At 42.5% G+C, this 23,378-nt stretch overlaps 2 protein-coding genes across 4 annotated transcripts; one reads left to right on the top strand and one right to left on the bottom strand.

Moving 5' to 3' along the window:
• Positions 1 to 59: 59 nt before the first annotated feature.
• On the bottom strand, positions 60 to 15,582 carry LOC125742227 (monocarboxylate transporter 7-like). 3 transcript variants are annotated; one of them, XM_049014043.1, is made up of 6 exons: positions 15,309 to 15,582; positions 8,790 to 9,059; positions 7,519 to 7,662; positions 6,625 to 6,753; positions 4,129 to 4,971; positions 60 to 3,180 (listed from the first exon to the last, which is right to left on the bottom strand). In XM_049014043.1, exons 2-6 carry the CDS (start codon positions 9,025 to 9,027, stop codon positions 3,002 to 3,004), a joined length of 1,533 nt encoding a protein of 510 aa, XP_048870000.1. In that variant the 5' UTR covers positions 9,028 to 9,059; positions 15,309 to 15,582; the 3' UTR covers positions 60 to 3,001. The 3 variants fall into 3 exon arrangements, with proteins under 3 accessions (XP_048870000.1, XP_048870002.1, XP_048870001.1); XM_049014045.1 differs by lacking the exon at positions 15,309 to 15,582 and adding an exon at positions 14,007 to 14,254; XM_049014044.1 differs by lacking the exon at positions 15,309 to 15,582 and adding an exon at positions 13,057 to 13,694.
• arsg (arylsulfatase G) lies at positions 13,837 to 23,281 on the top strand. The gene is given in 13 exon segments (XM_049014041.1): positions 13,837 to 13,938; positions 15,901 to 16,158; positions 16,235 to 16,422; positions 16,882 to 16,929; positions 17,022 to 17,133; positions 17,649 to 17,783; positions 18,314 to 18,507; positions 19,449 to 19,529; positions 19,873 to 19,981; positions 20,162 to 20,282; positions 20,969 to 21,059; positions 22,814 to 22,863; positions 22,865 to 23,281. Coding segments are annotated over 12 exon segments (1,584 nt in total). The 5' UTR covers positions 13,837 to 13,938; positions 15,901 to 15,925; the 3' UTR covers positions 23,087 to 23,281.
• The last annotated feature ends 97 nt before the right edge of the window (positions 23,282 to 23,378 follow it).

Raw genomic sequence — 23,378 nt, 5'->3', positions numbered from 1 at the left:
AAACACGTGCAAACACTTTTTTCAACCCCGCAGCCCAATACAGCATATGCACTTGAAGATCAATGGATATTTTTTTTAATATTAAATTTGTGATACTGCAGCATTTTCCAGGTGTAATGAGCAGCATAATAATAATTAAAAAAAACAATACAACTGTCCATTGACATAGGAAAAATAGGAATACATTTTTAAAAAATCATTCTTATGACACACACCAAAAAATTGAACCACGGAAAAATTTTCAAGTAATTAATGTTTCAGTTACATTTCTGATAGACAGCATGAGTGATTCTAATGCTTAGAGATTAAGGAAGTAAAAGGGCAGGCCTGGTGTGGGGAAGTTCTCACTGTACAATGCAGGGTTGTGCTTAAGCCGGTTTGCTGTCCGTTTTTGCCAGCCGTGCGAGAGTAAAAGCTAGAGCCGAACGACTGCCAAGCGAAAGTGTGAGCCAGAGAGGCGGAGTTAGCAAGACAATGGGGCGACCCGCTCAGCACTATGAGTTCCTATGCATACAGCAAGCTTTACAATATTAATCAGTTGAAACACATCTACATGTATAAACCTGAACTAAAAAATGTTATTTTCTGTTGATTGTAGTGTATCTAGTGTATCCTAGGCTGCAACACATTGGGCTCAATTTTGCCAATCTAACGCAAAGCATAAAGCGCAAGAGGCAACTAACATTCATGGGCCTGTTCAAACACATTTTGCTATTTTAACAGCGGAAAAAAACAGACTTTGCGCCAGCGCAAGGCGGACAACGGTCGTTCTAACTTTTAATTATTCGGAGGCGTGTTTTGGGCGCAATGAACCAATTGTAAAGGCGCGTCACCTCACCTTTTAATGGCAGCGGCGCATAATCTATGGAGGATTACTATTAAAATGGCGTGTGTACCCGTTAAACCAGATCAGTTTTCACTCGAGGAAATGGACGTATTTGTGTGCAAGGCGAAAAGACGGGAGTTACGTCTACATCTACGTGAGCAGCACTGTTCCACCTAAGGCTTTCGAGGTGAAGCAAGCATGGGATGATACAGCAGCGAGCATGTCCTCCTTTTCAGGCATCAGCAGATCATCTGCTCAGTGCCAAAAGCAGTATAATGATGTCAGAAGACAGGGAAAACAGAAGATCACTGCTAAGTCTAAATACCCATTTGTGTGGATTGGTCACATAGCCTGTCAATACATAATTCTGCTAATAAATTTGAATGATTTTTGAATGATACAGTTTATTCTATATACATATACGTGTATAAAAATTTCTTTGGTGTTTCATTGATCAGTATGACTACGTGAAAGAACCAGATGTACTCTATAATAAAACGTATATAAATAAAATGAAATACCAAAATACCACTAGTGCACTAGCATGTAGCCGTGTCCATAATGAGCGTCGTGCACCCGTACGTTTCTGAAAACGGCACTTAAATTTAATTATGCGCCACTGACTATAGATGCGGTTTCCGTTGGTCAAAAGCGCCATGTTGTTTCGCTTCCTTAGAATAGCAACGTGCCGGCCATGCGCCCAGCTACAACTCTCCTGTGAGCAGGAAACAAGCGCTAAATTATTTGCTATTTTGATGATGTGCGTGCTTGGCCTGAAAATGCGTACTGCGTTTGTTTGAATCTAGCAAAATCACTTTGCATCGCATTTTCCGTCGCTGCAAAATAGGGCCCATAGACTGCTAATAGGTAACTCATAAAAAAATAAAGTATGTATTTGGTTTCAGATATGCTCACATTCTGATTCGTAGCATTGCATTGTAGGCTCAGGTGTGAGAGTCTCTTGAGACTTTGGCAAGATTGAGATTGCCGTGCATAGCTGTCACCTGTAAAATTAAAAGCAGTGCTGCTGTTTGACTACCACAAAATGCCACATGTCATTGATCAGTCCACATCCGGGATACCTTAAACTGAATGATGTCGGTTTTAAAGTGGCACTTCAGTACCCTTCAGAAGCCTGGACAATTAGTGCAGACCTCAGGCCGGGCCTTCACATAAAAGGACGGGCTGCTTGTGGTTATGGACACAGACGGGGAAGACACCATATTAAAGGTAAGTGCCCACAAGCCTTACAACAAATCTGACACTGTCCTGTAATATGGTACTAGTGTGGCACATCAGTAGCTCAAGTAGTAGTAAAAAATATAATGAGTCCAGAAAGGCAAAGATGAGGGAAAAACATTCAAGCTCTCACAGGATCGCAACCCTGTTCTGTCTGTCTTAAAAAATACCCGTTAGGTACCTGTCTGCTTCTTCGTGAAAAATGTTGGCTTTAATTCCAGCTTGTCTTTGGCCTCAAATGTTCTTTCTTTCCATTTCAATATGATGACTTTAAAAAGAAAATTAATACCAGCTTCGTCCTGCATTTACAGAATTAAAGTAAGAATCATGTAACATTTTTACAAAACCTATTTTCTCCCCTTTCCCAATTTTGGTACACGCCTTTTGCTTTGGACCGCACTTCAAAGGCGCAGTCAACATGTCAGTAAAGTAAACAGGGCAGAAGAAAATCATGTGACTCACAGCTACACCAATCTGCTTAGACTTCAAGGCACGAGACTCTGCCTAGGACAAGGAGTAGTGACCATCGGTGACCAGCTGGGGGCACTCTCACCAACATAAATCCCCCTGCTGGAATAGCGCTCATTCCATTCTGCTTTTGAATTCCTAGCTAGAAACATGTAATGGCACAAAACAGAATGATTAGCTCTCATGCGTATGGGGTAAAGTTTGCAGAATGACCACTTTTTCGTTGCAAATCACATATGAGGCAAATAGCTGGAATTTAGCTGTGCATCTGAGACAGGGTTTACTGATAATTTAAAATCCCATGTATACACTTTGTGCAAAGAGTTTCTTTAACTGATTTGCTTACTTCAAGTCTTGTTTTTGTCCTTTATGCCACGTTGTGGCAGTACTGCCCTCTGGTTGCTGTTTGAGAGAACTGATCTCCAAAGTAAAATCAACTTCCAGGAGCTCTTCGAGAATTTCTTTATCCTAAAAAGTGTTTTCAGGGTATCTCTCTGCTGGACCGTCTTCCAGGCTTCTTGCCTTTCTGCACCATTGACCTTTCTTGGCTGGACGCACCAACCCTAGAAACAAGGCCCCCAACCCCATGCCGATAGCACAAGAGTAAAATGCAGATCCGTAATCCTGGGTGATGTCGACTAAGAAACCTGCAGAACATCAAAGTTGACCGTCCGTCATAAAAAGGATCATTATCAAGCAGCTACCCTGATTCTGTGAATATCCAGTTGCTACGTACCAGGGTTTGGGCCATTCATGAATTGAATCAGGAATGCTGGAGCTGGAAATTAAATTGTAATTGCTCTAGGGAATCGAAATTGAAATTACAATTGAATTGGAATTACAAAAAATTGAATTGAATTCCACAAAAAAAAAAAAAACTTCTAAGAGGTCTTGATTTTCAAAATATTATATATGCTATATGAATTATTTCATAAAAAGATAATCATTACAAATATATCTGATTACAATTGATGTATTAGAAGTTATGCTTAAAAATGATCTTGTAGTTCAACTGCCTTTGCTTTTTCTCCATTGTAAAAATGGGAATCTGGGCATTGTCAAACTGCACAATTATTGTCCAAAATAATTATATCATTTTCAAATGGCTCATAAGGTTTTCCTTTAAAAAAAAATTGAAAAGTTGAAATTATGTGACTGGTGGTTTGGTTGATTTTTATATAGAATGAATTTAACTACTTGCAATCTGAGATATATGCAAAACCCACAAAACCTGGAATTACACAGATTTTCACAAAAATTTCACAAAATTCAGTTCAATTTCCCGAAATTCCATTTTGATTCCAATTCTACTTCCTGTACGTTTCCTGATCTGAATTGGAACTGATGAGTTAATTCATGAATGGCCCCAACCCTGTGACACCTTAAAGTACCTGAACTGAGTCTCTGAGGTTACAATCCCTACAGAACATACCAAATGACATGGCATAATATCTATAAAATTCATACATTTGTTAAAGAAAAAAAAAAGTTTATATTTATTTATTTATTTTTCAAGAGACATCATGTCATACTATGTTATAGGTCAAAAATAGTGATGTTACTTGTCTTAAAAAAACATTTCAGTAGGTACTTACCTCCTAAGGGAGGTCCAGCAAGCCCTGCAAAGGACTGGATGAAGACATAGACTCCTGCAGCACTGGACATCCTCTCTAAACCCACCACGTCTTCCTCAGCCAGCATGGGGACGTGCGTGGAGGCCACGGTGCCAAACAGGAACCCGTAAAGCACGCAGCAGGCGGTCAGGCCCCAGATGTGGGTGACGAAGGTGAAGACAACCAGCACCACACAGAGCAGCAGCACGCAGATCAGCATGATGTAGATTTTGCTAATGGGTTTCTTGTTGAGGATCCAGCCAATAGACATCCGGCCGAAGATTTCCGAGATGGCTATGGCGGACAGCATGAAGGCGGCCTTGTCCCTCTCGATGCCGCGGCTCACGCTCAGCTCGATCACGTAAAGCTGCGGGGCAAAGAAGCCCAGTGTGGCGAAAAGGCCAAACAGCGAGTAACATATGAAGCTGCAGTCCCTCAGCACTGAGAAGTCCAGGAGCTTCGTCTGGCACGAGGGGGATGCCAGCTTCTCTTCTGGCCCAGTCGCCGGTTGGGTCTGAAGGGGCAGCACCTCCTCCTGCTGCATCAGAGCCTTCCGCTCAGTGGCTGTCAGCTGGCCTGGATTGTGCTCCTTGCTCGGACTGCCCCCTGTGGATGACGTGGGCTGCGCCTCCTCGCAGGTGACAGCACTGCAAGTTCGCTTATTATCCGGGATGGCTGGCAATGGAGGCTGGGCAGAGGGCACGGGCGTAGGTATGATGACGATGGGCCGAAGCAGAGCTCCACAGATGATGATGGTAACTTGAAGGACCCCAATTACAATCAGGCAGTTTTGCCATCCAATGTGCTCCTTCAGTGCAGTGAAGGCTGTGGAATCACAGATGAAGCCATTTTAAATTCATATAGAACTACAGTATATTGTTGCCAAAAATTGTAGGTGTCTTACCTTTAAACTCCTGACATTCCTAATTAATAACGTATGCAGTAAATTGCCTAATCATGCACAGGAATATCTACATGCTGAATGAAACAGCAGCAGTACATAATACACACATCAATGAGGCAAAACATAATGACCAATCCCATGTGAACTAAAAAATGTTGACTAACTCGTAAAAACAGTGTGTGTCAAGGTCTGGGATATATTAGACGTTCAGCTAACATTCAGTATTGATAGTCGCAGAGTTGGTTATTCAGGTCCAGAGAGTAAAAGTCCAGACCAGGATTTTGTTTCAACCATCTAGTATAGTACTCTGTGACTGTGACTCTTTATGCTCAACTGGTTGGTTGAAACAAAATCTTGGTCTGGACTTTTACTCTTGGACCTGAATTACCCAACTTTGTGTAGTCGACATGTTGAATGCAGAAGAAATGGACAGGAATAAATATCTGAGTGACTCTGACAAAGGCCAAAATATTATAGCCAGACAATTGGGTTAGAGCATCTCTGACATGGCAAGCCTTGTGGCGTGCTCGAGGCCAGCCGTGTTGAGTGCCTACTGAGAGCCGTCCAAGGAGGAAAAATGATAAACACCCAAGGGTGTTGGGTGGCCAGGACATGATGCAGGAAGTCCATTATGTCTGGTGCAAGGCAACAGAAGGACTGCCCTCACACAAATGGCGGATAATTTTGAAGATGATTACAGGAGTAATGTTTCGTGACTAACAGGGCATTGAGTCTTTTTGCACATGGAGCTACACAGCCGTGGCCAGTCAGAGTACACGTGCTGACCCCTGTCCACTGCTGAAAGCGTACAAGCATTGGACCTGGGGATGATCAGCCTAGAACAGCAGTGGGTCTGTGGACCTTGGAGCAAAGAAAGGTCATCTGGTCCAGAGTATTCCGTTTTCTGTTGCATGATGTGGATGGCTGAGTACACGTTGAAGATCTGTAGGGTACATTAGACCAACAAGTCCAATCCATGGCTCCATAGCCCCATATGTAGCACGGCTCCATGCACTGTCTTTATGACACATTAGTCTCACGATCATCATCGACATTATCTGCCATTTGTGCCACAGTAGCCCTTCTATCGGTTTGTACCACACAGGAGAGCCTTTATTCATATGTCACATCGATGACGCTTAGCTGTCAGCAGTGTGTGATTTTTCCCTCATCAGAGGGTACTCACCACGGCTGGCCATGAGCATCCCACAAGACTTTCTGTTTCGGAGATGCTCTGACCCAGTCATCTGACCATAATGATTTGGCCCTTATCAAAGTCACTCAGATCTTTATTCCTGCCGATTTCTTCTACATTCAACATGTTTAGTATGAGTGCCGAATGTTAGCTTAGCATCTAATACATCCCAGACCTTGACAAGTACTATTCTTTACGAGACAGTCAACATTATTCGGTTCACATGGGGGTGGTCGTTCAGCAGATTGGTGTATATACAATATATAGTCATGGCAACCACCCCCTCTATAGAAAATGGCTGGCATCTTCTGTGTGGGGGGGGGGGGGCACATGTGTTTCTTTCCACTGTTACATTAATTCGGGGAGGCAATAGTATCACCTGGGGCAAAGGCAAACACGGAGAGGGCCTCTCCCGTGGAGGCAAGCGCCGTAACCAGCGAGCGACGCCGGCTGAAGTAGTGTGAGAGGATGGTGACGGTTGGGAGGAAGGTGAGGCAGTAACCCAGACCTGGGAGCAGACAGGAGAGAGAGAGCTGACTTTTATACTGCCACTGACAAAGACAAAGGATAATCATAGTGCATTTGCTGCACTCAAGCATAGACTGATTAAATCAATGAGCACAGGTGGGATTCCCAAATGGCCCGTTTATTTAAAGATACATGGTTTCAAAATCCATCAGGGAATAACATTACACTAGAGCGACATCAACACGCCACACAGTAGGTATTGGATCACTTTGGATAAAGATGGAGTTAACGATGGAGTGGTTGCCATGATTAGTGTTTTTTTATTCTCCATCTATCCACTGTCCACATGTGCTTGTATAGAGTGTACTGCACGTATGGAATAATCAAAATAATATGGCATCCATCCATCCTTTTTCCACCACTCATGCAGTTCTTGGTGCCATAGGAGCAGGCCCGGCACCCCATACTCCCAAAGCACCCCCCATAAGACCCCCCAAGGGACACAGTCATATGCCTCTTGGAGGCTGAAGAGCGTGATCCCCCTGAAGTTGGAAGACATCCTCCGGTCCCCTTTCTTAAACATTGGGACCAATTTGTAATCTAATATTTTAATGATAAATGATAATGACATTTGCTAGGACATTCATCCATCTAAAAAAAGTCTATCTATAGTAAGTCTATTAATACATTATCAGGAAGGTTAGGAATATGCCAGCTTTTTGGTGTACAAAACTCAGTTTCTGCTACTAGTCAGTGTTTGGCTCATTGAAAAAACAGCTCTTACAAATTGTCTTATAGTGCTCACCTGAGACGATTCCGATGGTAACGTACATCTCATTTATCGAGTTGGTGAAGGCAGTGGTGATAGTGCCCAGACAGACCAGGAAACCCCCCAGCATGACAACAGGCTGATAACCAAAGCGGTTACACAGCACAGATGACAGGGGGGCTGTAGACAGAACCAACATCAGTCACGTGGATTATACAATGTCTCTGGGGCTGTGGGGAACCCAGGTCACAAAGAGCAGCGTGACAAGATTTTACTGACTCCTCTACTGTACTAAATGCGAAACAGCCTGCAGAAATGAAGTCTAAATGCGATGGATGTAATGCGACAATGATGGCAGGACCACAATGTTAGTCACAAAACAAAGGAATGCAAAATAAAAACAAGTCAAAGCAAGTACAAAGCATGATGTTAGAATTCTTACTTCAGGAATAAATGGTGTTCAGTGGTCGCAGCTTATGACATGGTCGCCTATGATTTGTTTAGCGTTAACAAAAAAATTAATGCACATGTGTTATCACAGCACAGAATAGCTGAATTCAGAACCCGGAATAATGTTCCAGCACAAATAGAGTCTCACCTCGATGCATAACGTGTGGACTAGGACAGGAGTAAGTGGGAATCTTACACCTAAATATAACAAGAAACCCAGCTATTTCACCAGTCAGTGGTGGCAAACGAACAACTCAGCTACTAAATTAAAATGATGTGCATGTACTAATATGACCAAATTAATTACAAAGTTAAATCAACTGAACTGCATCTTCACCATCAAAATACGCATGAATAATAGCAAGTTGTGATCATGGCACTTTTAAGCACTATCTGCAAGTTTCTGCAGAGATACACTTCCTTGATATAAAGAGAGAAAGTAAATAAACTGAATGAGATCGTTTGACCGTTGGAACAACAGCGATGCCACAAGTGCTGAAAAACAGAGAAGGAAGTGTTTCGAATTCTCAGCTGCTCACAGCCAGAAGCCACTTCATGCCGAGTCAGCAGACCCACTGCTATTCAAGGCCGTTCACCCCCAGCCAGAGTCACTAGAACTGACTAACCAATTGTAAACCTACAGTATGTCTTAATTACATACACTGACCTTCCCGCTAATAGAAGGAGGACATAACGCTTCAAGTGACAATTACCAGTGACCAGTAGACATCATCTGCCAAAGGTTACTATGCACTGGATTCCAATTACATAACAATGCTCGGCTCAAAATGACCCCATATTTTTACATTTGTGGGTATTGAACAAGGGGCGGATGTGGTATTAAACCCATTCCTCACCTGTGAAGGTCATAACAAAGACGCAGATGGAGACGATCCAGGACACACGGCTGTTGGTCTCCCCAAAGTAGCTCATGAGGTCCTGGAGGAAGATACCGAAGCTCTTGATGATTCCATAAGTGTAAGCCTCCACGAGGAAGAAGGATACTGCCACCACCCAGCCCCATCCTCCGTCAGGAACCTCGGGGTACACGTTGGGGCCCATGAACCCCTGCATTTTGGACACCCATCCAATCATCGCTGACCTGGATGCTGAGTAGGGATACTGAGCTGAGAAAAACAAGGAGTTAAAGTGTTAATGCTTCAGTTACTTAATGATTTTCTTTAACTACCTTCTAACAAAAATGGATACAGTTGCAGCACCTCTGCAGTTTTTTTCCCAGATAATGCACCATATTCTTTCACAGAAATACAGACACAACAAATGTTTTGGTGTTAACATCTGTATTTCCTGTATTTGCATTGCGACAAAAACGAATGGCAAAAAAAATCTAGTCTCATTTCACACAAATTCCACAGAAATGACATTGACAAAATTATTGGCACCTTTAATAAGTTCTAATAAATAACTGCATTTCAGGTAGGTTTTTTTTTTTTATCTCACATGTGACAAGTTACTAGTTCTTGCAATTTAAAAATGATACATTAAACCAGTTTAAATACTGGTGAAAAGGTGATCTGGCCTGTGTTTTGTGCCGGTGTCCACTGAACGCAACATTATCAAGAAGTTGGCACTGTAGCTAGCCTCCCTGGATGCGGGTGGAACTGAAAAGCTGATGAAAGATTGCAGTGAAGGATTGACCAAATGGTGGGTAAAGAACCTCAATCATCTGCCAGAAAGATGATTCAAGCTGATCTTCAGGTACAGGATACAACAATTTCAACTAGCATTATCAGTCACCACCTCAGTTAAATGGGGCTGTATGGTAGGAGACCCAAGAAGAACACTTTACTGCTGACACAGAGACAATACAAGCCAGATTGAAGTTCACCAAAACAACCTGAACGAGCCCAAATCTTTCTAGGAGAATATACTTTGGACAGCTGAGCCCAAACTATAGTTTTTTGGTAAAGCACATCATGTTCAAGTTTACAGAAAAAAAGGGAAAGTCTTCAAAGAGAATCACAGTGTCCATACAGTCGAACACGAAGGAGGTTCACAGATGTTTTGGGGTTCCTTTGCTGCATCTGGCACTGGGTCCCTTGAAACTGTATAGCATCTTGAAACCTGAATATTTCCAAGTCATTTTGGAGTACAAAGTAGGACCCAGTGTCAGAAAGATTGGTCTCTCTGGAATTTCATGGATCTTTCAGAAGAACAATGACTCAAACCACACTTCAAAAAGCCAAACACAAAATGGTTTGAAACCTGACTGTTTGCAAGTGGTCCTGAACTAAATCCTATTGGACACCTGAGGGGAGATCTGAAAAGAACAGCTGGAAGGTGGCAGCCATCAAATCTGGGAAACCAGTAGCAGTTTGCAACAGTAGCCCAGACCTATTCCAGAAGACAGGTGCAAGGAGCTCATTCATGGCTACGGGAAACACTTGCTTTACCATTTTTCTTTCCAAAGGCTGTGCTATGAGATACAAAGCCTCTGGTGCCAATAATTTACGTCCTTAATGGTTAGGGAAGTGCACTTATAATTGAAAGGTTGCTGGTTCGAATCCCTGACCAGCAAGGACACATTTCGTTGTAGTGCTGTGGTGTGTCAACACTGATCACCTAATTCTAATTTTGCAATTTTTGGAGTTTTTTTTTGTGAAATAAGAATTTTTTTACCATATTTTTATGGATTGTTCTACTGCAAACAAAGGAAATACGTCATTTAACACGAAAATATTTGTAATGTCCAGATTTTGTGGGGAAATTCATGCACTATTAAAAACAAAAAAGTACTGCAGAGGTAAAAATATTTTTGGCCAATGTTGTATGTTGCACTGGTACAACGAAGAAGGTTTTGGTTCATTTTTGTAAAATATATTACTTGAGTTTAAATAAAATCAAAATATATCTAAGACACACAACCTAAATTGTTAATTTAATTGAGAGCCGCAGTGCAGTTATCTGAAATAACTGTCATTTTATTCAGTGGACATAATGTGTGTGTTTCATTTAGATAAAGGGCATACAAATGATTTTACTGGCCTTCACAGCTCCTATATTTAAGAATTAAAGATGCATCTAAATCATGTGAGTGACCTGGGACTCCCAGGGGCTGTGCAGCCAACTCCACGTCCATGTCTATGTGCATTTGCTGTGTTCTCCCCATGCTGGCTGGATGTTTGTGCTTCCATTCAGATCTTAAAGACTCGATGCTCACATTAGATAAGTTGTAAGAGGATTCTAAATGAATCCTATATGTGGGCAGTTGTTTCTCCAGAATATTCTCACAACCTACATGTTCAAATTGACATTTATAATACAATCTTCATTCCTACTTGTAAATCATGCATCCAGAAAATATAAACATATATTTATATAAAAAAAGAAATAACAAGATATACCACTCATGTTGTATTTTCCTGGACAACTTCTAAATGCCTTTTTACATCAGTGTGGAAGGAACTAATTTACATGCAGTTGGTGGGATTTTACCAGTTCGGAACAATTCAGTGCCATTGCATACAGGAGTAAGAAAAACAAGGGTAATTCAAGAAGAGAGAGAAATCCTTTTGGTTGATCGGGAACATTTCAGCAATGTCTAATTATGCAATCTGCCTGGCTGTCCTTTACTCCTTGGGCAATATTTCATATTTTTTATATTTTTATTGTCTGAGCACAGCGCTTTGGTTGAGTGTTCCTTATTTAAAACATTATGTTACTTTACTATGCTTGTATTTAATGCTTTTTCCCCATACAATGACCACATATCGTGTCAGCAAATTAAATAACTCTAACATAATTTGAAAAGAATGTCAAATATACCTTGAGAAAAAAAGTACTTTTGCAGCCTAAGTGATGATATTGGTTTCCACTTTGTCTAAATTCTTAAATCTGGATTATATTTGTTTCTTACATTTAAGTTATATTTTTCGCCAGTATCATTTTATGTTAGAGAATTAAAACTGTCAAGTGTAACACATTTTTAAAGCGTATCATCTGAACTGGTATGGCATTTTTCAATTGCTTAAAAACACATGTAAAAGCGATAAGTTGATGTCGATGAACTTTGACATGATAGTCATACCAACAGAGCTGTAATTTAAAAATATCACTCGAAACTGGAATCTTCCAGTTACTGAAACTACAGTAATAGACAGCATTATAACAATTGTTGGCTACTTTGTGGTATATATAATGTCCCCTGCAGTTTATTCATAAGTAACACGTCACTTTACTCAGATTGGCCGTACTGTATTTTCCACGTAAACCATGGGTTCCCCGCTAAATACTCACGCTATGCATAGTTACTTTTTCTGTATTTATACATAAAGCACAGCCGGACGTAAACCTGCCAATTCAATTAACTATTCAGTGTGCGGGTTTTGAAAAAAAAATTATTTAATAGTTAGTACTATTACTCGTAATTACGTAATAGACTTATGAAGACAAACCAGCCTCCCCGGTGAAGAGTCCCTATTCCGTTACAACGTGACAATAACGGGACATTTCTCGGGATGCCTGGAACGGTGCTTTACCGTCGGATGCGCACATTAAACGGCGTGTATGTCTGCATGCCCCGGTGAAGCCAGTGCAGCTTCGGTGCGTCAGTGTCCCTTTCCGTTGCATCAGACATTCCGCCCTGACTTCTTTATCCACGATCTTAATAGGCTTTCAAATAACTCTAACAGTGAACAAATAATTAATTATCAAACACTGACGGCAATTACGAGCAGAAAACGTGAGGGTTTGCGAAGCCCTGTTGGTGCAATGCAGCAGCAAATTCAATGATTTTCCCCCCCTGTTACGTCCCGGTGAACGGAATAGGCGTACTGTCCCGGTGCAGCTGCGGTATTATTTAAACAATACTAACAATGCATGTAGTTCAGACACGACAGCATAAATAAATAAAATAAAATAAATCCACTCAGGATAATTCAACTATTACAAATAGTAAGAATATAAAACATATTCCCGATTGATCTGATATTTTGTATACATCTTATACAAATTCAACTAGCAGGTAAATTATATTTGATATACATCTATGTAAATGCCTATTTATGTAATATCTGATTGACAAGTAAAGTCTAACAAGTATAGTGGCAGCTCCCACATACACAGATTGGAAAAGCTAGCTGTACTGCATGCTAGGTAACTTACCAATCGGTTGGCCAATCCAGGCTCAAGTGGATAGTGTAAATGGAAAGATCAAGCCCTCCTTATTTATTTAGCTAGTTAGGTATTAAAGTCCACGAGACCGGCTTACGTTAACGTAGCTAAGTAGCTAACCAGCTAATTGCATATTTAACTATTTCGGTACTACTACCTCATAAAATACATAGACTAAAAATGCAGTACTCATTATTATAGTTTGCGTTAACGGCCATGTTCTTATTTGTCTAATTAGCTAGCTATTTTGTCCATTGTGTTTGCTGTCTGAGCTGTAATGTTTTCAACACCCGGCTTCATTCATAACTTAATACCGGCTCAAGCCGGTATTGAAACACGGGAGCGTGCGTGTAGCTAAAGCACTGTGCCCGTAAGACAGCACAGCTCGGCTCGGCACGGTACTGTCATTACAGTCAATCTAACTTCATATTTTATAAAGCAAAGGCAATCAACTTTTATTAGTAAAAGCTTAAGAAACCCCCCACAATATAATACACACAATGTATATAGAAGTATTTATGCGAGTATATGTAAACTTAATTATAATTCGTAAATGCCGAAGAAGGGGCTCGAAGTGTGATTAAGTATAATTCTATTACATTTTATATCACACAGGCGACAAAAAATAGACTGCCTACGAATCATTCATTTCCATATTTCCGTCGGTTATAATCCCAAATAAACATTCACAGCAATACGTTTTAAGATCCAAAGTTAAGAAGTTACTCGAGCCGCTGCAGGTTTCCGCTACCATGCAGCCAGACACGCTTTCAGCGGTGCGACGCGCATTCGTGAACGCGCACGTTAGGAGGACGAGAAGGGAAGTCCCGTGAAACTGGTTAACTCTCTTCTTGGGGGAGAACAGGAAGTCAGGTTGTAGATAAAAATAAAAATGTTGTTGTTGAAATGTATTATTAATGTGTATTCGGTGTGTGTCATACTGAGGTCTGCAGTCAGGGAAACTTCGTGTCAGCCGTAGCGTGGGAGCCGCTAAACGCGGCGCGACGGAAAGCGGTGCTCCGGGCGATCGTGGCCATGACTGCGGAGACGTTTAATCACAGCTGTGTGCCTCCGCGGCCGGAAGAGCTTCTGCCTGCGGATCCTAAATTACTTTGTAGATACACGGCGCTGATAATCTAAACCCACAAGAGCAGCGGCGGAGGGATAGTTCGCGCGCCCCCTGCTTAGGGACACGGGAGTCTTTGATAAGGTCACGGCGGGAACTATGCTCAGCCCGAAATAGAGCCCCCCTAGAGGCTGCTTCTGGTGAAGACACCACTTCAAATCGCATTTTCATTCGCTTAGATTTATCGGCACGTATAAGTCAGTTTAACTAGACAACGTATAAACCAAACGCTCGGTATAATTTAAGTGCAGTTATAAATCCCCGTTCCGCCTTTCTAGCAGCGTTTAAGGAAATTTTCGCTTATTTCCTCTAATTAAAACCTTATTTGTCGACATTGTCAGAACCCGCAGATTATCCTTTAGAAAGTAACCTGTAAAATTTTGCACTGTATCCCGTACGTCGCATTCTTTGTATACGTAGAGCGTCGCTTATTCACTGAATCGGACAGCCAGTGTAAAATGGGGACACCACTTATGGGTAGTATGGGGGGGGGGGGGGGGGGGGTCCTTGGTAAAAGGCGTCTCGACCTCGTATCTATACCGAATATTCTGAGAGTTCTTTTCTCCCAGAGAGCATTAAGCACGAGTCTTATGCCGGAGTTATGGCTTTCTAGTAATTATTATACTCGATAAATGCTTATTTGCATTATAATACCTAAATTCATGTTAATTATTCACAACTCTCCTATAGGTTTTCCTGCCAGATTATGTTGTAAGGCCTCTTATAGTCCAGTATTTTTTTCTTATTAACATATTTTAATCACATAATATTATCTACAACCGACATTGCTTTGTAACGTTTGCTTATTTTTTCATATCGTTTTGTTTGTACGGAAGCAAAGATTGTATCAAATGTTCTCAAATTGCACTAATAATAGTAAAAGGTCTGTCATGTACGGAAAAGTACATAACCGCATCCAGCCGTAATCAGGATTATTTTATGATTCAGAAATGTTCTTACAAGATCATGGAGTGTCAGAACTCAGGCTGTACAGTTAAATTAAACTAAATCGCTGGTTAGCTACTACTGATTTATGCAGTACACGTCATTGAAAGAAACTTAAATAAAATAGTGCACTGGCAAATATTTACTTATCCATAATGTATGTGAATCCTACCTTGATGAAATACTGAAGATTTCCTCCTTATGTCCTACGTGAAAGCTCTAGGTGTGTGGCACCTGTGTACGAGGTAATTTAACTGAGGCAAATCAGTGTCTCCCCTCTAAGTTTAGTGTGAGGGGAAACATTAGTGCATTTCTGGGTATCGAATTATGTTTTGTGAGGTATAAAGTGCTATTGCAGAAATTAGCCTCACTGCTTGGTGATTCAGTAGTAGACTGCACAGGAGTACGCAAGCACATGCATGCATGAGGGGTGTATGACTGATTAGTTACCTGAGATTGGCGAACGTGTTATGCAAATAAACGTGTGATACTGAGGACTCAGGGGGGCAAGGCTCAAAGGATCCAGCTGTCTGAAGTCCAGTGAAACCAACAAATCACAATGAACAGCAGACTTTATCCCCCCCCCACTCAATAGAGGAGGTTATCCATCATTATTTTCCTGTAAAATGGAGTCTTCCGGGTTAGGAATAAGTAAATATAGCATATTTAGGAATCTTCAGGTATGTCTTATGGAATCTTATGGTATGGTAGTGTCATTCTTAATCCTGCTTTCTTTTTTTTTCTTTTTTTTTTAATAATCACAGACAATCTGGCTGATTCTGAGAAGTCATGGGGAAAATGGCAGTGGGATTCACACTGGTGTTGCTCTCTGTCACTCTGCTCTCGGGACTGATGCATTATGTTGCTGATCACGATGGCAGTGGAGACAAGGGAAAACAGAGCAGGCCAAACTTCATCATTATTTTGGCTGATGATATTGGCTGGGGTGATCTGGGGATTAACCAGCCAGGCGTGGCTAGTCAAACACCTTATCTCGACCTGATGGCCCAGCAAGGAATGAGGTAGGTGCGGGAAGTAGAGCACGCAGTGGTTTGTTTATTTGTTTGCTTTTACCCCGAATGCCATTATGTCTTCCAGGTTTACAGACTTTCACTCCCCCGCGTCCACCTGCTCGCCCTCCCGCGCTGCCATCCTCACGGGGCGGCATGGTCTGCGTAATGGGGTGATACACAACTTTGTCGTGGATTCCATCGGAGGGCTTCCTCTCAACGAGACCACTCTGGCCGAGGTCCTCCACGAAGCAGGATACTACACGGCCATGGTTGGTGAGCAGAAGCCCCATGCAGCTGTAACAACATTGCTGCTAAACACCGCTTTGTAGTTCATTTTCAGTAGAATATCAGGGGGACTTGGTGGTCAAGCATTGCATTCCTCTGGGGATGCTTTAGTCTCTTGCCTATTTTCATGTTTATTTCATGGTGCGTTTCCTCTGGTTCCCAGTCTTCCTCCCACAATCTGAAGGCGTCAACTGGCCACTTTAATACTCCCTTTAGTGTAGAGAGTAAATGGTTCTGCAGTACACTAGTTACCAACTTTGAATAGTGTCCAGTGATTCACTTGTCTTTAAATTACCGCATTGTAAAATGTCTTGTTTGTTTTGATAATATAAACAATTATACATTGTAAAGGACAAATATGCCTAAGGTTGGTCAAGTAAAATGTAGATAAATGCTTTTATTTATACTTGCTTTGTTCATTTTGTATTGTGCTTTTTTTCTTCCAAGGAAAATGGCATCTTGGACATCATGGGCAACATCATCCGATTCACAGAGGTATATCTGTTTCTCTTATTCTGTTGCTGGAATAATGATTATTTTCTCTGTTGACTGAAATTCCCTTCTTGGGTGCTGTCTTCGCTCTTCAGGATTCGATTATTACCTTGGAATCCCCTACAGCAATGACATGGGCTGCACAGACATACCTGGTTATGACCTCCCAGCTTGTTCGCCATGTGATCGAGATGGACCTGCTGACAGGTGTGGCCTCAGGCCAGAATCTTATTAGGTTCTTGCTATGCTTGCTATGCAGTATCACTCTTTTTCCTATTATACTGCTTATACGTGTTACTCGCCATTTCATTGGAAGCTCGGCCCAGCTGCACTTATGCCTAATTGGCTCCTTGACCGCTCTGTGTCTGTGATGCCTCCATTGTAAGGCACTTTGGACAAAAGCATCTGCTAAGTAAATGAATTTAAGTGTCTGCAGGACATTTGCCTAGATTAAAGCTCCCGTATTTAAAGTGTCTTTTTGTGACAGTCATGATTATTTATTTTCCTTGCCAGTATATACTGGTATATTTAACTGATGTACAATTTAATATCGGTAATAGTGTATACAATGGGACATTGGCTAAAGTACTTCTTGCTGTTTAAGGCTACAGCTAGTGTTAGACTCTTGGAATATTAATCATAAATAGTCGTAACATTCCCATATCCCTGTTGTGGATGGATGGTTAATCATAACGAGACATATGTGTTCTTTGCTAATATAGTGAGAAGAATGACTGTTATTCTAAGGTGGCACTGCCTCTGTTCGAGAACCTGACCATCATTAAGCAGCCTCTGAATCTCTGGACCCTGGCCGACACTTACACGCAGCCAGCTGTGCGCATCCTCCGCACCTCAAGGTATTATGTGAGAAGGAATGCGTTAACTTTGGGAAAATGCTGTATAGAGAGCAGAGCTTTGGTGTCACGTTTGTCGCTTTAGGCATGACCTAGAGCTGTTATTGCGTGTTTTTCTGTCGGCATTCATATGTTTTAAAATTTTTATGCTGATTGTCATGCTTTTTGAAAGGTTACATTTGAAAGGTTAACGTACTGGGGTCTGACGTTACGTCGCAGGCCTGCTGGCGATGGCCCCTGTATAGGACACAGTGAAAGCACTTTGTTCTGTCAACAGTTTTGATCATCTTCAGTAAACATTTCAGAATACATCTGAATCCAGGCGTGGAGCCATGACCTATGTATCGCAAATAGGAAAAGGATTACGTAACTGTTTGAAAACCTTCGTGCTTATGGGCCAGTTGGCAGCAGTTGGCTTTGAGCATAGCCAGTCCTCTTCCTGCGGTATCTTTTGTTAGCAGTTTGTGGCCGCTGCAGTAATGTTTAATTAGCAGCATCCCCTGAAAGGTTTCTGGCTCTCACGTTTGTCTCAGGCAGAGAGGGCAGCCCTTTCTGCTGTATGTGGCACTCTCCCACATGCACGTTCCACTCTCCCCTGCTCCGCGCCTGGACGGAAGTGCCAAGGACGTATACAAAAGCGCTCTGAGGGAGATGGACGGCCTGGTGGGGGCGATAAAGAGAGCGTCCGACGAGAATGATAAGGGAAACACGCTAATCTGGTTCACCGGTGAGATTTACACATCCGCTATTGTAAAGGGGCACGTGGCCAGCTTGTGCTACACATAGTTACTGATGTCTCTTTGCTTACTTGACATTTTAAACCAATGTTTCTCAAACCAGTCTTTGGGGACCCCTAGATGATCCATGTTTTTGCTCCCAGGAAATTGGGAGGGAGCAAAAACATGGACCGTCTGGGGGTCCCCAAAGACTGGTTTGAGAACGCTGCTTTAAACTATAGTGACTTACAGTCTTACCCATTTAATGCTGTTTATGGCTTAATTTAACTTAGTGTTAAGTGTTAAGAGTGAGGCAGACGCTGGCATTTGATCTGTCATACCTTTTGGGCACCTGTACCTGGCGGGGAACTTGAATTCTGTTCTTCCTGTTTCTCAGGTACTCAGGTTTCCTCCCATATTCCAAAAACATGCATTTAGATGAACTGATATCTCTAATTCGTCCATGGGGTGTGATTGTTAGTGTTTGTGTCTGTCTGACCTGTCGTTTATCAAATCCATCTTTCTTGTGTCCTGTGTTTAATGGGATTCACTCCAGCCTCCCTGTAACCCGGTACTGGACAAGGGGATGGATGGTACCTGTGTTTTTATAACCACCAAGTTGTCTGCTCCTTGAATTTTAATTTTATATACTGTCTGATTACTAAATCTATTTACAAGCCTAAGCCAAATAATTAATTTCCGCTGTGATGTAAATCTCTGTAAATCCTTAGAAATGTAAATTAAAATAGATTTCAAGCCAAGTTGTGATCAGCCTTCATAAGAAGGCTTTCCATAAACCAGGTTCAAAGGTAGTCAACAACACATTTGTTCTGGCCATGAGCACATTCCACATCTCTGTGGGGGCTTTGGGGCGGGGGGGGAGGGGGGGTGGACTCAAGAAGAATAAAATGTACGAGGTGAACTTTGAGCTGGTCATGCTTCTTCCCCTCAGGCGACAATGGCCCCTGGAACCAAAAATGCCAGTTTGCTGGAGACGTGGGTCCCTTTCTAGGGACGTGGCAGACAGACAGGGGTAAACATTTCACTACTGCTCACTGACATGGTTACTTTTCATAAATTTCTCAAGAACCTTAAAATTTGAGAATTTACGCTGTGACCCATTTATGCTATTTATGTGGTGACGCCAGCGTAGACTGTTTTTGTGTGAAGGACTACAGTATGCATTGCACAAAGCACTGAACACTGGCACTGAGCTCCACGCAGAAGCTGCACTGGATTGTAGAGACACATCTCACTGTCTCATTGCCGGCCGTCCCACAGTTAATGTGGATCCTGTAAATAGTTGTGGAGAAATGCAAACGTTTTCTGCCCTGTTGTAAGATGGTCCACAGTTCTCCTGTCAAATGTTTCATCAGGTGGGGGCTCAGCTAAAACAACCACATGGGAAGGGGGCCACCGGGTGCCCACTGTGGCATACTGGCCTGGGAGGATCCCAGCCAACTTTACCAGCAACGCCCTGCTTAGGTACTGAAATGCCTGTTCAGCATTATGGCCAGCTTTGGTTGTTTTAAATGTGCTACTGAAATAAACGTTGACCTTGACATAAACATTGAAATACTATGATCATAGTGACAAGCATTTGGAAAAGGTCGACTCTGCTATCGACAAGCAGAAGCTGATCCTGGTTTCTTCTCTCCCCATCAGTGGTTTAGACATTTTCCCGACCATCCTCTCCCTGGCAGGTGTGCAGGCACCATCTAACAGACACTATGACGGCATCGATGCCTCTGATGTTCTCCTCCGTGGCTCAGAGACTGGGCGTGAGGTACGACCCAGGTTAAGGTTCAGGTTCTGACATGTACAGACTCTCAACAGGACCCGTTCCGCATCCCGGAAAAACATGCTGGGAAAGACTCTGACCTCCTTTATTCCCTTTTGGTGTACTCTCATCCAAAGTGAATGAGTTATGGTGCAAGAGTACAATGCAGTAGCTGCACTCATAAAAAAGGGTAAAAGTTTATTCCCTAGTAATTGTACCTTTTAAGGTACAGAAATGGAACAAATAACATTAATGTATCATCAATGGTACAAAGTGTTGCCCAAAGTCCATTTCTGTACCTTAAAAAGTAGAGTTACCTCCAGCTAAGGGTACAATTGGCAGACCCTTGAGGGTACAGCCCCAGTGACAAGCAAAGGTACAATGTTTTACCCCTTTTTCTGAAAGTTTGGGGAAATTCATCACAGACATTTGTTGCAGGGGAAGCAGGTTGAAGGTGTTAAAGGTTTCTCAAAAGGTCAATTCTCACTTGGTGTGTCTCTGCCCACCCCAAAACCATGAAGTGTCATCCCTGATGTTTTATCAAGTCTTAGACTGCCCCAGTATGTGTAGTTAGTGTTGGAAACAGTTGTCTGTGACTTTATAAATGAGCTGTAAATTTGATCCATGGTTTCTGGCTTGTCTATACGTCAGATACACTAAGATATCTGGTTTTGTGTTTCCTCGCAATGCAGAGCATTATGCATCCTAACAGCGGGGCAGCCGGACACTTTGGGGACCTGCAGGCCGTCAGGCTGGGCCAGTACAAGGCTTTCTACATGACTGGTATGGATTGTCCTAGAAGCTCTGTCACGGCATGGGTTAGACTCGTCAAAACCGCTTATACGTCCTGCTTAATATTGCTAAAAAATAATCTGCAGTTCTTAATCGCTAACCCTTCACCGTAAATGATTACTTTACCCCTTTCGGCTCCTAGACAACTTGTGCTTTTATTGGGGGCCTTCAGCAGGGAGATCTGTGGAATAGTTAAATTATCAGACAACTCTAATTTCCAGGCTGCCTTGGATTAAACATCTGCCAAGCCACAGCCATAGTAATGCTGAGAAATATTAGCTTAGCCTGAATGCTACATGTATGAACCCATTTCTCTGAAAATGACATATTTAGCTGATACTTGTACTTCTCTCATAGGTAAAAGAGTAACGTGACATCTTGGATTAAAACCAATGTAGTGGTTATTGAACCACTGTAGCAAGCTAATGCTTAATGCTTTACCGATGGGATTTCAGTGTCTCTTTAAGTTTTTATTTAAGTACTAGTCAAAAGTCTGCACACGCATATCACACATATATATACTAAATGTGGCAATGGCCAAGAGAAATGTCCAACATCTCAAATTTTAGACTTCTCAAAATAGCCCCCTTTGGCTGTGATAACAACGTTGAACACTCCTGGCATTCTTTCAACCAGCTTCCACATGTAGCCACCTGGAATGCTTCTCCAGCAGTCCTGAAGGTGTTTCCACAAGTTCTGGGCCCTAGTTGACTACCTTGGTGCTACACACCAGCTCTGTCAGCTTTAGGTCGGGGAATTGGGGGGTGGTTATGTCAAATGTTGCAGCATGATGCTTCCGAGATAACCTTGAGGTGTGCTTCGAGTCATTTATCGCGTTAAAAACCCAAATGATTTTCAGTAAGTGTGTCCTCACTTTTAACATATATTGTATGTTATTCCATTTCGTCCAGAAAGGAAGGAGGGCAGGGGGTGATATATGTGTGATATATATGATATATACACTCAGTGACAAAGCACCCAGAAGTAATGGTCCGATTTGGATGTAATCTGGTAAATGTGCAGACCAGCGATGGGTATCTAAATGATTCATTTTGCAAGGAGCTGGCAAGTCTAGTCACCGGACACAAAGAATTCCTCGTAGACGCATTAGACAGCATTACCGGCACTTGACGGAGTTTGATAGGGGTCGCATTGTGGGTTTGCATGAGGCTGGGTGGTCATATTGTACAATTGCCCAGCATGTGGGGCATGCAGGTGTCACAGTCGTCTGACTGTCTGAACTAATGGTCATGTAAGGGCACCCACATGTCGTGAAGGTTCCGGTTGCCCAAGACAGACCATACCAAGAGTGGATCGTCGTATTGTGTGCCAAACATTACAGAACCACATGGCATCTGTGCGTCCCTTCTAGACATAGGTATTAGACTCTCTAATCATCCGGCACCATGTCTCAATGACTGGCATCAGCCAGACTACGGGTTCACCATCCCATGCATAGACTGCGGTTAACACCATCACAGAGATGGCTGCGTTTGGAGTGGAGCCGTAAGGGGGAGGCATGGACTGATGAGTGATAAATCTCGGTTCTGCATTACCACGTATGACCGTCGTGTGCGAGAATGGCGGCACCGAGGGGAGAGGACCGGTCCTGCCGACGTGGAGAGTCAGACCGGCGTTACTCCTCACATCATGCTGATGTGCAGATTCATTTAATTTCCACCACTCTGTCACAGTGCTTCACCTTTTTTTATATCACTGAGTGTATATGACTGTATCTTTCGCAGGGGCTGCAGAAGCCTGTGGTGGAGGAACGGGACAAGTAGAGGTCCACAGCCCCCCCTCTGATTTTTGACTTGTCAAGAGACACGGCGGAGAGCAGGCCCCTGGACAGCAGCACGGCCGAATATGCGGCCGTCTCGGAGCAGGTGCGGGAGGAGAGGCAGGGGGTGCTGCGGGACATCGCTGCAGACCGCGTATCACGCGCTGACTACTCAAGGGACCCTGCTGCAGCCCCCTGCTGCAACCCGGCTCATGTGACCTGCCGCTGTCAGGGCTAAGACTTCATGGTGTCTGCAGGATATATTTAGCGGAAAGGGTTGGTACATCGGAAAGGGTTGGAAACATTTTCTGTGCCGGCTTGTACTCCATTTCTTCTTCATTTTATTCTTTTTAATGATGTGAATCTGTACAGCACTTTGGTCAACTTTGGTTGTTTTATAAATGCTTTATAAATAATCTTTGATTTGATTTGATTTGATTTATGTACATTTTCATTTTGCATTAACTTTAGTTCCCCCTCCTCCCCCCCCCCCCACACACAAACACACACACACACACACCGTCTTAATT

Source organism: Brienomyrus brachyistius, chromosome 5 (genome assembly GCF_023856365.1).
Source record: "Brienomyrus brachyistius isolate T26 chromosome 5, BBRACH_0.4, whole genome shotgun sequence".
In the NCBI taxonomy this organism is placed as follows: Eukaryota; Metazoa; Chordata; class Actinopteri; order Osteoglossiformes; family Mormyridae; genus Brienomyrus; species Brienomyrus brachyistius.
The sequence above is the reverse complement of the archived record's forward strand: the minus strand, read 5'-3'. Positions and strand labels throughout refer to the sequence as shown.

Bases quoted from the DNA above. Each gene is read 5' to 3' on its own strand.
- LOC125742227 (XM_049014043.1), bottom strand. From the start codon at position 9,027: ATGATTGGATGGGTGTCCAAAATGCAGGGGTTCATGGGCCCCAACGTG. The intron at 6,754-7,518 runs GTGAGCACTATA...GTCTGCTCCCAG, and splicing joins TACCATCGGAATCGTCTCAG to GTCTGGGTTACTGCCTCACC. The intron at 4,972-6,624 runs GTGATACTATTG...GTGATTCCACAG, and splicing joins CGTGTTTGCCTTTGCCCCAG to CCTTCACTGCACTGAAGGAG.